Source organism: Prionailurus bengalensis, chromosome A1 (assembly GCF_016509475.1).
Source record: "Prionailurus bengalensis isolate Pbe53 chromosome A1, Fcat_Pben_1.1_paternal_pri, whole genome shotgun sequence".
Lineage (NCBI taxonomy): Eukaryota > Metazoa > Chordata > Mammalia > Carnivora > Felidae > Prionailurus > Prionailurus bengalensis.
The window spans coordinates 7775982-7789028 of record NC_057343.1 but is presented as its reverse complement, the minus strand read 5'-3'; the positions used below and the strand labels follow the sequence as shown (position 1 = coordinate 7789028).

The following is a 13047-nucleotide window of genomic DNA, read 5'->3' as shown; positions in this document are numbered from 1 at the left end:
GAAAATGTTTACAAATTCAACTGAACCTAGAAAGAGCCAAAGTAGAAGAAAAGGTAAGGGGACAGGTGAGGGGGAGGGAGTTGAAAGGGAAGGGGAGAGAGGAGTAGGAAGAAAGAGAGCAAGAGAGAAAAAGGTGGCAGAAGGGGGCTCGGATAAAAGCCTCGCAACACAAGGTTATTCCGCCTCTAAGTGCACTCGATACTTTATACGCTCTGTTCCATAGAATTATCAGCATCTTCTCTCATTGTGCATCTCAAAAAGATCCTTGATTTCAATGGCGGTATCAAAACCAATGATCCATCTCACTAACTGGATTAAGCTCTGGAGGCAGAACTAGTTCCAGACTGATCCAGGTGGACTTTTTGGCTTCCATTAGTATATCCGTAATTCATTTTGTTTCTGTTTTTTGAAACATTCAAGGCTAAGGGGTCATTATCCGGCATAGGTTCTAGAAACATAATCTGTGTGAGCAGTTCAAACAGTTTATCAACACAACATAACCCACTTTATCACTTAATATAAATTCAACATAGTTCTCCATACCTTGGTTTCCTAATTAAGGTACAGAGGAGTAGGGAGGGATGATGTTATTTATCCAAGAAGTTTTTCATATTGTTATATTAAAGTAAATGTTAATGTGATGGAGTGTAAAAGTTGCATTAATTTTTAAAATGAAAGAGGGGACTTCAAACAAAATGGTTCACAAAGGGTCACTGTGAACTACACCTCAGGACCCCTGGTGTACAAATGCATTTAATCAGATTCTTCTGCCATTATGGGTAAATGTGGAAAAAAAAAGAAAAGTACGATTTTCTCTACCTCGATGACCCCTAATGCATTTCTTTCCTACTACTGTTTATACTTCACCCAATTTAAAACTACTACAATAGATTTATAATCAAACACTGGAAAGGCAATACATCTAAACTTACATTTAGAATGATACAGAATTATTTTTTAGAAATTTCCTATAAAATTAAGACTTCGAAGCATATATACATATGAATATTCTATTTCTGATGTTTTTACAGAAGCTTTTGAATGAAACAGCATTATTACTGACTTTAAAAAATAGGGAAATACTACGGTCCAAGTAGATCTTTTTTATAAGAAACCATTTTCCCCTTTAAATTTGTGTGCTTTTACACATGCTCATATATAATTTTTGTTCATATTTAAATTTTGCTTTAAAATTTTCAACTACAAATTTGATCTATGGTACCAAAACCGACAACACAAAACCCATAATGTGTCCAAATGTGAACCATTTAAGTATACAATTTCAGTTCTGATGAACTAATAGCAAATGGTGTTTATGGATATGTTCTCTGGAACTCACTGGAAATAGTCACTCAACTTACCTGGTGCTAAGCCAGCAGCAGCAGGACTTCCCAGGGACGGGTGAGAGAAAACTTGAGAGAAGGCAGACATATTTGACTGGGACACGTTACTCAGCCTGGAGGTTGATCCTCCTTTAGGAATAAACTCGCTTGCAGTAGGATTTGGTGTCTATTTAAAAATCAAATATAGTAAGTTAACACACTTTAAGCCCAAAAAAGACATTGAATCTACTAGGCATTATTCCACAGTGCTTTATTTACTGAGTAAAAGATTTTATTGAAAGGACTTATAGCATTTCTAAGTTCCACATTTTGGGGTGGTATAATCACATTTCTTGAAGGAAACGTTTTAATCAAATTTGAGGATTTTAATCACTGCAGTTGCAGACTTTAACCCCAGAAAACGTAAAATTTGCCTTGATTGTCCGATACCCATCATACCAAACTATCCTAACACATTTTAGAGAAGTGGGAGGTTGAGACTACCTCAAAACTGAGCAACAAGTTTCAAGTTTAATGTCTTTAAACCACTTCTACCAGGATAAAGGTCAAAAGTGCCTTTATTCCAGAATTAATCATTTTCTTTTTCATAAGTACTTAAGGTATTTCCCCAATAATACAGTGCCATGTATTTAAGTGAGAGTACAGCCAAGAAAGACATTTAAGAACAAGGAAAATATGGGAAGAATCAAGATATAAGAAAAATGTACCAGAGGCTCCAATGCTTTCAATGCCTACAAGTATCACATGTAACTTCTGTTATATTTCAAGTATTTTACTGTGAGATCACAGGCATATTTTACAGGGAGATCACATGGAAAAAAAATTTTCTTCACAGTTGTACTATGCTGCAACAGTTTAGATATTCAATGGCATGGTACGTTTGGCTTTAACAACTACTGGAACATTATGAGACTGTACATCAAATTCACAAATGGCCTCTATCTTGTCCATGAAGAACAAATGAATATCCAAAATATTTTTCTGAAATGGTGACCATTTTAAATTCTAAATGCCTAAGCATAATAAAGACTCATTAATGATATCATTTGAATTCAGCTTTCAAACGGGTCAGCCAAGGAGATAATTTAGTATAATTCACACTTCGGCCCACATTTTATGTGTACATACAAACTAAGTTTAAAACACACTGAATCATGAATTTAATTACTTAGAGAATTCAATTATGCAAAGCATTTAATCACTTAAAAATCTTTTAGAACTGGTCATTAGAATGTAAAAATGCATTCCCACAGAAGGCAGAAAATAAGACGACGGACTAATTCCTGTATACCCCAAGAACAACTTCCCTTTTCAGCAGGAATGACACTTCAACCTGATAAATTAGAGTTCAAGTGATTAGATTTGGAAGATTACAGCCAATAGGCTGACCTAAATTTAAACTCTAAGACAAATGAGAGTTTACCAGTTACATACCAGCTAACATTAAAGTGATAAAATGTAGAGAAAATGTTAATCTGGGTTTAATTAAAACATACTAAAGAATGAACCTCTTTTACTGCCACATCTAAGACATGAAATTCTGAAGGAAAAAAAAAAAAAGGAAGAAGAAGAAGAAGAGGAAGAGGAGGAGGAGGAGGAGGAGGAGGAGGAGGAGGAGGAGGAGGAGGAATCAGGCCTGATCCAAAATATATTTTCCAAAGGGGAAAAAAAAATTCCTCTTCTATCACTTTTATATATTTATTTTTATTTTTTAAAACTTCCAAAGTCTAAAGTTTTCGAAAATAGTGGCATGTTCTTTAAAAGTATGATCAATTCCTTAATTTCTGGGGTAGAAAAGAAGTCCATGCATTTTACTAATACACTAATCCCTAGTTACAAGGGAACACATGGCTACTAACAGGATCACTTCAGAGCTCTAACAATGTGTTTCAGTTAATCTTAAACCTATTTTAGAAGGTAAGAGTCAAAATAAAAGCAATGTGTATCTTGGTAAAAGAGTCCAGAGTGCCTAAAAGAGATGGAGACATCAGGACTACAAGATTACTCAGAGACAGCAAATTCCGACAAAGAAAATTTCATGTGTATACAAAAACTTTTAGCGGCATACTCCTGAGAAATAGATACTACTCATTTTCCCTGTCAGTTAGACCTTATATTTACTATGAATAACAGACTACCTGATTTCAAAGCTGAGCTTCTCTAAATTAATTTAAATTCAATTACTTATTTTAAATTATTTTAAAGCCGACTTTGAAAGGATTTCTTACAAAGGAGAAAAGGATGGAAATAATCATCCCACCGTTCCCAAACAAATCATATATAAAATGCCATTATAACAAATGAGAGAGTCTCCAAATCTATTATAATAGAAATCATTTAAATTAATGTTAACTATGAAGGTTTACACACTAAACTGCAACCTTCAGAGATTCAACAGTCACAGTGGCAAAAAAACGTACCTCACAGTGAATTTTAATTAAGAAGTGAAGAGAAAAATCTAAGATCTTCCCTCCTTTCTCTTTCCTGATTTAAGATGGCAAGGCAATCCCTTGAGTGGATGGGGTGAGAGTTGGTTTTATTCAACTCTGAGTATTTGAGATTAGAGAAAAAGTAAACGGATTTAAATGGCAGAAAAAACAATTACACAGGATTTAGGTGTAACACAAAAAAGCCCACTAAATTTAGGAATAAGAGAATAGAGCTATTATTATTAACAAACAATGTACATTCTTACAGCCAGATCAGAGAACTATCAGAAATATTTCAAGTATTAATTAAAAATTATAATAATAATGAGAATGCTTTTTATGATAAAATTACTTAAAATAACTACCCTTAAAGGATAGATTCTTGAAATGGCTTTAATTTGGGGGGGGTTAAGGGATAAAGATGGGTTTTATAAAGTGACAAAACAGCCCGGGAACCCACTTTGAACATGTTTAAAAAAATAATTTTCTCAACAGTAAGGCAAAACTGGTTAACTAAAACCAGTATCACCTTAAAATGAAATATCTGTTCATCAGAAAATAAACAGTTTCTTTTAGCTTTAAGAGGTGAAGGTTGCATCTAGAGACTCAAGGACTTGGGTTGTAAAAATTTTCTAACTTCAACAACACTGAAGAGAATAAAAAGTTTTATTACTCCTGCTCTGGGATTTACATAATCCTTGTGTAACTATCCAAATATGTTCCTGTAGTATCAACTTTGTTTTTTCATATACAGATAATTATATTCATAATTTTATTTCTAATTTTTATTCATATTTTAAACCCTGATTTTCAGCAAACTTTAAACAGCTCTAAATGCACACTTGAAAAAAAATTTTTTTTAGTCAAGGAAGACTTTGGGAGAATTTATCAAGAAAAATGGGAGTTTTAGGTTCTCATATACTTAAATTTATACTGCAACTTTCATGCCAAAAACAACCAAGTGCTTTTTATAAATTGACACCATCCCCCAATATTTACCTGTAATCCCTACCTGTATTCTCTAAACAAAAATAGACTAAATCGAGTCCTAACCTTTAGCTTCAAAAGCACTGTTGTAACTATTTTAAAAGATTTTTTAATTTTTTTTTAATTCGGGGGGGGGGGGGGTAGAGAAAGGGAGAGAGCGAATCCCAAGCATACTCCCCACCTCTGTTAGCGCACAGCCCAACACAGGGTTCAAACTCACAAACCCTGAGATCATGACCAGAGCAGAAATCAAGAGGCGTAACTGAGCCACCCAGGCAGCCCTGTTATTATATTTTAAATAAAACAGTAATTAACATTTCAATGTAGACATCCCACCCAACCAAAATGATAGAGTATTTCCTTAACTTACAGGGTTTTTCACAAATGAAGTAATTTTCTGATGAGGTTTCTAACTCAGGTTTTTGTTTTTTGTTTTTTTAAGTTTATTTATTTTGAGAGAGAGAGCACATACAGGGGGAGGAGTAGAGAGAGAGGATACCAAGCAGGCTCCACACTGACAGCATGGAACCCGAGGCAGGGCCCGAACCCACGAACGGTGAGATCATGACCTGAAGCCAAAACCAAGAGTTGGACACTTAACCGACTGAGCCACCCAGGCGCCCCAATTGCTAATTCGTGTGCAACACAATTTTATGCTTTTCTACTATTATAGGATTCCATGGAAACTGCTACTCTTAAAGTAAAATTCAGATTTTTAAGACTCTGCTGGACTCCACTATAAACAGAACACTTACTTAAGACCACAATAAAGCAGTCCCATAAATTAAGGGACTCATTTAATAAATAGTGCAAAACAAAATGAAAAGTGCCACCATTAAAATAGGTTTTTAAAATGTGGTAGAAAAACAGGAAGATTCTATTAAATGAAAATAGAACACAAACTCTTACGTACTGTTTCATTGCAAATATGTCAAAAAGGTCTGTAAGAAAGTTACCCTAAGGTGGTATGATGTATGATAAGAAACCACTAGTGTTCCTGAATATTGGTTGGATTTTTAAAAATTACATAATAAACCCATAAAAACCCATAAAATACCTTCCATGATACATTCCTTATAATGAACGCAATTTGCTTTACTTGTCTAATGGCCTAAGTTTTTATCAGTAATCTTTCTACTTTCTGAACGAAACATGACCTGCTTTTTCTTAACAGTTTTATTTAGATATAACTGACATATAAACACAGTGCATATTTTCTTAAGTTTATTTATTTTGAGAGACAAGCACGCACAAGTGGGGCAGGGCAGAGAGAGAGACAGAGACAGAGACAGACAGAAACAGAGGAGAGAATCCCAGGCAGGCTATGCACTGTTAACAAGCGATGTGAGATCACAACCTGAGCCAAAATCAAGAGTCAGGACACTTAACCGACCGACTGAGCCACCCAGGTGCCCCTAAACTGCACATATTTAAAATATAACCTCTTTGCAACTCTGGTCATAGGCAGAAACCAGGAAACAATTACCCAAATCAAGATAATGAACATATCCATGATGCCCAAATGTTGCCACAAACTTCGTTTGAATTCCTCCCTCCCATTCCTCTCTACTCCCCTACTTTGGTCTCGAGGCAACCACAGATCAGCTTTCTGTCACTATAGATTAATCTACCTTTTCTAGAATTTAATATGAATGAATCTTATACATATACATGCAGGGTTTTTTGCGAGCTTCTTTCACTTGGCAACATTAAGATTCATCCATGTGGGGGCGCCTGGGTGGCTCAGTCGGTTGAGCGTCCGACTTCAGCTCAGGTCACGATCTCGCGGTCCGTGAGTTCAAGCCCCGCATCAGGCTCTGGGCTGATGGCTCGGAGCCTGGAGCCTGTTTCCGATTCTGTGTCTCCCTCTCTCTCTGCCCCTCCCCCGTTCATGCTCTGTCTCTCTCTGTCTCAAAAATAAATAATGTTAAAAAAAAAAAATTAAAAAAAAGATTCATCCATGTGACTGACTCCACCAATATTTCATTCCTTTTTTACTGCTAATATTTCATAATATCCATACACCACAATTTGTTTATCCTTTCATCCAATGGACAAAGGTGGTTTCCAGTTTGGGGCTATTAAAAACAAAGCTGCAAAGAGAACGCTCAGGTACAAGTCGTTGTGTAGACCTATTTCATTACTCTTGGGAAAGTGCCCATTAGTGAATGGCTTGGACACTCAGTATGTGTATATATAACCTTTTTAGAAAATTGGTATGGGGGCGCCTGGGTGGCGCAGTCGGTTAAGCGTCCGACTTCAGCCAGGTCACCATCTCGCGGTCCGTGAGTTCGAGCCCCGCGTCGGGCTCTGGGCTGATGGCTCGGAGCCTGGAGCCTGTTTCCGATTCTGTGTCTCCCTCTGTCTCTGCCCTCCCCCGTTCATGCTCTGTCTCTCTCTGTCCCAAAAATAAATAAACGTTGAAAAAAAAGAAAAAGAAAATCAAATCGGTATGCTATTGGGCACCTGGGTGGCTCAGTTCGTTAAGCGACCGACTTCAGCTCAGGTCATGATCTTGCGGTCTGTGGGTTCGAGCCCCGCATCAGGCTCTGTGCTGACAGCACAGGGACTGGAGCCTGCTTCAGATTCTGACTCCCTCTCTTTGCCCTTCCCTTGCTCGCTCTCTGTCTCTCTCTCTCAAAAATAAACAAACATTAAAAAAAATTTTAATTGGTAAGCTGTTTTACAAAGTAGTGCTACTATCTTAATATATCCACCAGCACTTTGTGGAAAGATCAAGGTGCTCTACATACTCGTGAACATGAGCTTTGGTCAGATTTTTATATTTTAGACATTTTAATAGGTGTATCTCATTGTGGTTTTAATTTGCATTCCCCAATGACTTACTTAATGGCCATTCTGTATCTTCTACTGTAAAATGTCTGTTCACACTTTTTGACCATTTTTATTGATTTTTTGTTTTCTGTTGTGGAATTTGACAGTTCTGGATAGAAAGCCTTGGTCTACATGTTATACAAATATTTTCTCCAGGTCTATGATCTGTCTTTTCATTCTCTTAACAGCAGCTTTCAAAGAACTGTGGTTCTTAAATGTTGACGAAGTCGTTACACCTAAGAAATACCTGCCTAACCCACCAAAGTTACAAATATTCTGTTTTCTTCTGTTTTAGGATTTCATGTTTTACATTTAGGTCTAAGATTCACTGAGTCAACTTCTATGAAGCGTGAGGTAGGAGTCTAATATTTTTGCACACACTCAATTATTCTAGCGCTGTTTGCTAAAGAGACTCTTCTTCCTCCGCTCAATAGCCTTTGCTACTTTGTTGAAAATCAACTGTTTATTAGCAAGTTAATTTCTGGACTTGATTGTGCTCCACTGATGCCCATCTATCTTCATGTCAAAAGCACATCATCTTGATGACTACAGCTTTACAGTAATTCTTGAAGTCGGATAGTGTACATCTTGCATCTTTTTGCCTTTTTTTTTTCTTTTTTAGTTTGGATTGGTTCTTTGAATGTTTACAAAAGTATTAGGCTGAACTTATCAATTACTATTACATAGCCTGCCGAGGGGTGCCTGGGTGGCTCAGTCGAGCATCCGACTTAGGCTCAGGTCACAGTCTCACAGTTTGTGAGCCTGAGCCCAGCATCGGGCTCTGTGCTACCAGCTTGAAACCTGGATCTTGCTTGGGATTCTGTGTCTTCCTCTCTCTCTGCCCCTCCCCCACTCAGGCTCTGTCTCTGTCTCTCAAAAAAAATGAATAAACGTTAAAAAAAATTAAATACCCTGCTGAATTCTAATTGACAGTATACTGAATCTGTAGATCAGTTTGGTAAGAATCAACATCTTGCATCTTAACAATAATGAGTCTTCAGATCCATGAACATGTTATACGTCTCCTTTTATTTAGGTCTTCTTTAATTCCTCTCAGGAAAGTTTCAAAGTTTTTAACGTACAGTTCCTCAGACTTTCTGTCAGATCAAACCACATTTTGTATTTCTGGCACTATCATAAATTACATAATTTTGAAACTTTCACTTTATATTATTTGTTGCTAGTGCATATGTACCAGTTTCCTGCGGCTACCGTAACAAATTACCACAAACTTGATGGCTTAAAACCCCAGAAATGTATTTTCTTCCACTTTTTGGAAGCCAGAAGTTTAAAAGGAAGTTGCCGGTGCTCCCCTCCAGATGCACTGGAGCAGAATCCATTCCATGCTTCTCTCCTAGCTTCTGGCAACTGCCGGCACTCTTTGGCATTCCTTGGCTTTACCACATCACCTGTTTCTGCCCCGGTCCTCACATCCCCTTCTCCTGTGTGCAATCTCCCTCTGCCTCGTCTTAACCAGGACGGACCTGCCATTGTTCAGGGCCCACTTAAATAATTCAAGATGGTATCACCAAATCCTTAACTTAATTATACCTGTAAAAGACTCTTCTTCTAAATCAAGTAGAATTCACAAGTTCCAGGCAGGGATTAGGACATGAACTTACCTTTTAGGGAGACCAATTTGGGCTGAATTGGTTCTTCTTTCTCTAGTTTCTTAGAGTAGAAGCTGAAGTCATTGACCTAGGAACTTTTCTTGTCTACTCTAGGCATTTAATGCTAAAATCTACCTCATTAGTGTGTTAGCAGCATCCCACAACTTTTAACATGGCTTCATTGTCATTCACTTCAAAATGAAAGTTACAAAGCAGTTGTGCTATTACAAAGTTATACTGAACTTTCTGCTTCCCCTATTTCTTCTTTGCCCCATGAATAATTTAGAAGTGTGCTCTTCAGTTTCCAAATACTTAAAGATTCTCCAAAAATCTTTGTTACTGATCTCTATTTTAATGCCACTGTGGTCAGAGAACACATTTGTATGACCTGAATCCTTTTAAACTTATTGAGACTCATTCCGTGACCCAGAATTGGTCTTAGTCAATGTTCTACGTGCACTTAAGAAGAGTATGTATTTGGCTGTTTGTGGGCAGAGTGTTCCATAAACGTCAAACTGACAGAGCTACTGAAATCTCCCATATCCTTACTGATTTTGTCTTTCTTCTAATACTCAGAGTACTGAAATCGCTATCACTGTTTGTCTACTTCTCCTTTCAACTCTATTAGTCTTGGTCTCATATTTTAACCCTCTTTTATTAGGTACATAAACATTTAAGAGTGCTACATCCATGCTCTTAATGAACTGTCCCTTTATCTAACAACTCTCTTTGTTCCTGATAATATTCTCGGCTCTGAAATCTACTTTGTCTGATAGGAGTATAGCTATCCCAGCTATATTATATGTACCCCATACATCACTATACTATATATACAGCTGACTCTTGAACAACATAGGTTTGAACTGTGCAGGTCCACTTACACATAGATTTTTTTGATACAGGACCTGTAAAATGTGTTTTCTCTTATGATTTTATTATTTTCTTTCCTCAAGCTTACTTTACTGTAAGGATATAGTATATCATACATATACCATACAAATGTTTATGTTATCGGTATGGCTTCCAGTCAACACTAAGCTACTAGTCATTACACTTTGGGGGAGTCAAAAGTTACACATGGATTTTCAAATGCATGGAGGGTTATTACCCCAACCCCCATGTAGTTCAAGGGCCAACTGTATTACTATACTCTATATAGTATGTATACACTAATGTGTAGTTGTACATTACTATTACTATAATTACTGTTGTAATTATAATTGTACTACCTGTTATAGTGTACAATATACATGGATATAATACTAGTAATAAACATGCACATTAGTCTTTCCTGACTAGTGCATGGTATAATTTTAAACATATGTTTGTCTTTAAGTCTAAAGTAGGTTTTTTGTCAGCTTCAAATAGTCAGATCTTGTTTTTTTAAATCCAACCTGAAAATCTCTGCCTTCTTCTTGGGACATTTAGGCTATTTACATTTAATGTGATTATTAAACCTATCTACCATCTTGCTACCGCTTTTTTAATTTGTTCTATTTGTTCTTTGTTCCCCTTTTCTTTTTTCTGCCTTCTTTTGGGATTAACCGACTTTTGAGTTTTCATTTTATTGCTTCTCTCCACTTATTAGCTGTAATTCTCTGTTCTTATAGTGGTTGCCTTAGGTTTTATAATACAGGTGTTTAACTTATCACCAACTATCTTAGTCTGCTAGAGTCATAACAAAATACCATACATGAGTGGCTTAAACAATAGAAATTTAAGTTCTCACAGCTCTAGATGGTGACAGCCTAGGACCAAGATGCCCTATTAACTTGGTTTTCAAGTTTTGCTGCGCTGTCTGTATCATTTCTTTCCCAAACAGATAAATTATGCCACACCTATCCTTTTGATACTGTAGATATTTCTGAAGCATCAAATCATGACATCTATTCTACATTCTAAATATTTCTCAAATTCAACTATTTCTACCCGTGTCACCATCAGTGCCCTCCTCTACACCACTGTCATCTCTTCTCAGGTTTACTGCAACATCATCCCTATTGACCAACTAAACTCCAGTCTTGCTCACCTCTAATCCATCTTTTACTTTTCAGCCAGGATAAAAGAGAATAAAAGAGAAAAGCAGAGAAAAAGAAAAGGAAGAAGAGTAGGAAAAAGAGGAAGGGAAAGCAGGAAGAAAGGAAGAGAAGGGAAGTTTTGCTTAATGTGTTTACTGATGAAATCCATTTAGAGTGAACAGGTCAAGTCTCCACTGTTCTTGACATAATTAAGTCAATTAAAAAAAAACAAACAAGAGATAAAAAGTTGATGTTAATCTTAGCCTTATCTACTTTTTCTAAAACCTACTCCAATCTCCCATCTTCACTATTATTGTTCCCTATTTGGACTTAACAAAAGAACCTAGTTGGGACTAATTCCAAAGATTTATGCCCAAGGGGTGTGGTTTCCCTGGCAAAGGTGAATTACTTGGAATGGTAAAAGAAGGGACGCTGATAATGAGGGAGAAAGGCAGGAATTAGCAAGTATTTTGCCTTGATAAATTGTATGTAAAAAGGCATAAAAAGATAAGACCCACGGGCACAAAGAAAAGCCCTATTCAGAGCTATTTTTACCAGTCTTCAGTGTTCATAAGTCAAACAGGATAAAGAGGAAGGGGGGGGGGGGGGAGGTGGAAAGGAGAAGTCAAATAGCTAACTAGAGCCTCCAAGTTCACATTTCTGTAAGACTTTTTTTTTTAATTTAATGGGTTGTTATTTCCCCTTATTTCAAGCACATCCAAATATGGTCAATTTATATTTACATTTATATTTATTATCAAAATATACTTAATTTCAGCTGACCTTCTCAAGACCAGCAAGGTTTCATCCTATAAGTTAACAATTAACATCTAAAATATTACTACCATTGTGAAATTAGTCTAGTATCTCAATTTCAAATTTTTCTGAAGCAAACTGGTAAACATCCCAATAGAGGAAATATGATTTTCTAAATAAATCAGAATCAAATTGGTGAAAACTGTGGAAGAAAGTTGATTACTAATGCTTCCAAGAGATGTACTCCAGTGTTGTTTTAAACAGAAGTTCTCAAAAAAAAATTTTTTTAATAAATAGATAAACAGAAGTTCTCCTATTTATATTTTGACTATCTTTAGAGTGAAGTAACATCAGTACATCAGAACCTACCAAATGGAAATCAATTAGTAATAAGGATTGTACTAAGATAGAGTTTAATAAAACGTTTCAGAAGCTCAGCAAAAGTAATTATATACATCTTGAAACAATGGGAATGTAAATTTTCAAAGATACTCATTAGTTTATCCTTCACAAAGTGCATCATAAACAGGTAATACCCTAAACACTATTCTTTTTTTTTTATTATTAAAAAAAAATTTTTTTTAATGTTTATTTATTTTTGAGAGAGAGACAGAGAGACAGAGAGAGCGAGCAAGCCAGTGGGGAAGGGGCAGAGACAGAAAGAGAGGGAGACAAAGAATCTGAAGCAGGCTTCAGGCTCCGAGCTGTCAGTACAGAGCCCGACGCAGGCTCAAACTCACTACCATAAAATCATGACCAGAGCCGAAGTCGGACGCTCAACCGACTGAGCCACCCAGGCGCCCCAACCTAAACACTATCCTTGAGAATAGTTTGACAATATATCAAAATGAAAAATAAGCATGCCTTAGTACTCTGAAACCTAGGAACTAAAGCTAAGGAGAAAATCAAGTATGGGCACATAATTTTTGTACACTTAAGTTTTGCATGTAATTTTTCAATTTATGATTGTTTTTTAAAAAGGAAGTAACTAAAATATCTATCGGTAGGCATTCAGTTATGTGGAATTTGGTACCTACAATAGCATGTCGCCATAAAAATCATGCGAATT

The 13047-nt window shown here is 36.3% G+C and overlaps 1 protein-coding gene across 5 annotated transcripts in view; it reads right to left on the bottom strand.

Annotated features, from left to right (window-relative positions):
• Window positions 1-13047, bottom strand: part of PAN3 (poly(A) specific ribonuclease subunit PAN3) — a 133810-nt gene that overhangs the window by 72871 nt on the left and 47892 nt on the right. For all 5 annotated transcript variants that reach the window (XM_043575939.1, XM_043575925.1, XM_043575932.1 and 2 more), the window contains one exon: window positions 1362-1509. In XM_043575939.1, coding sequence (XP_043431874.1) covers window positions 1362-1509 — 148 coding nt within the window. The remainder of the gene's footprint in view (window positions 1-1361; window positions 1510-13047) is intronic.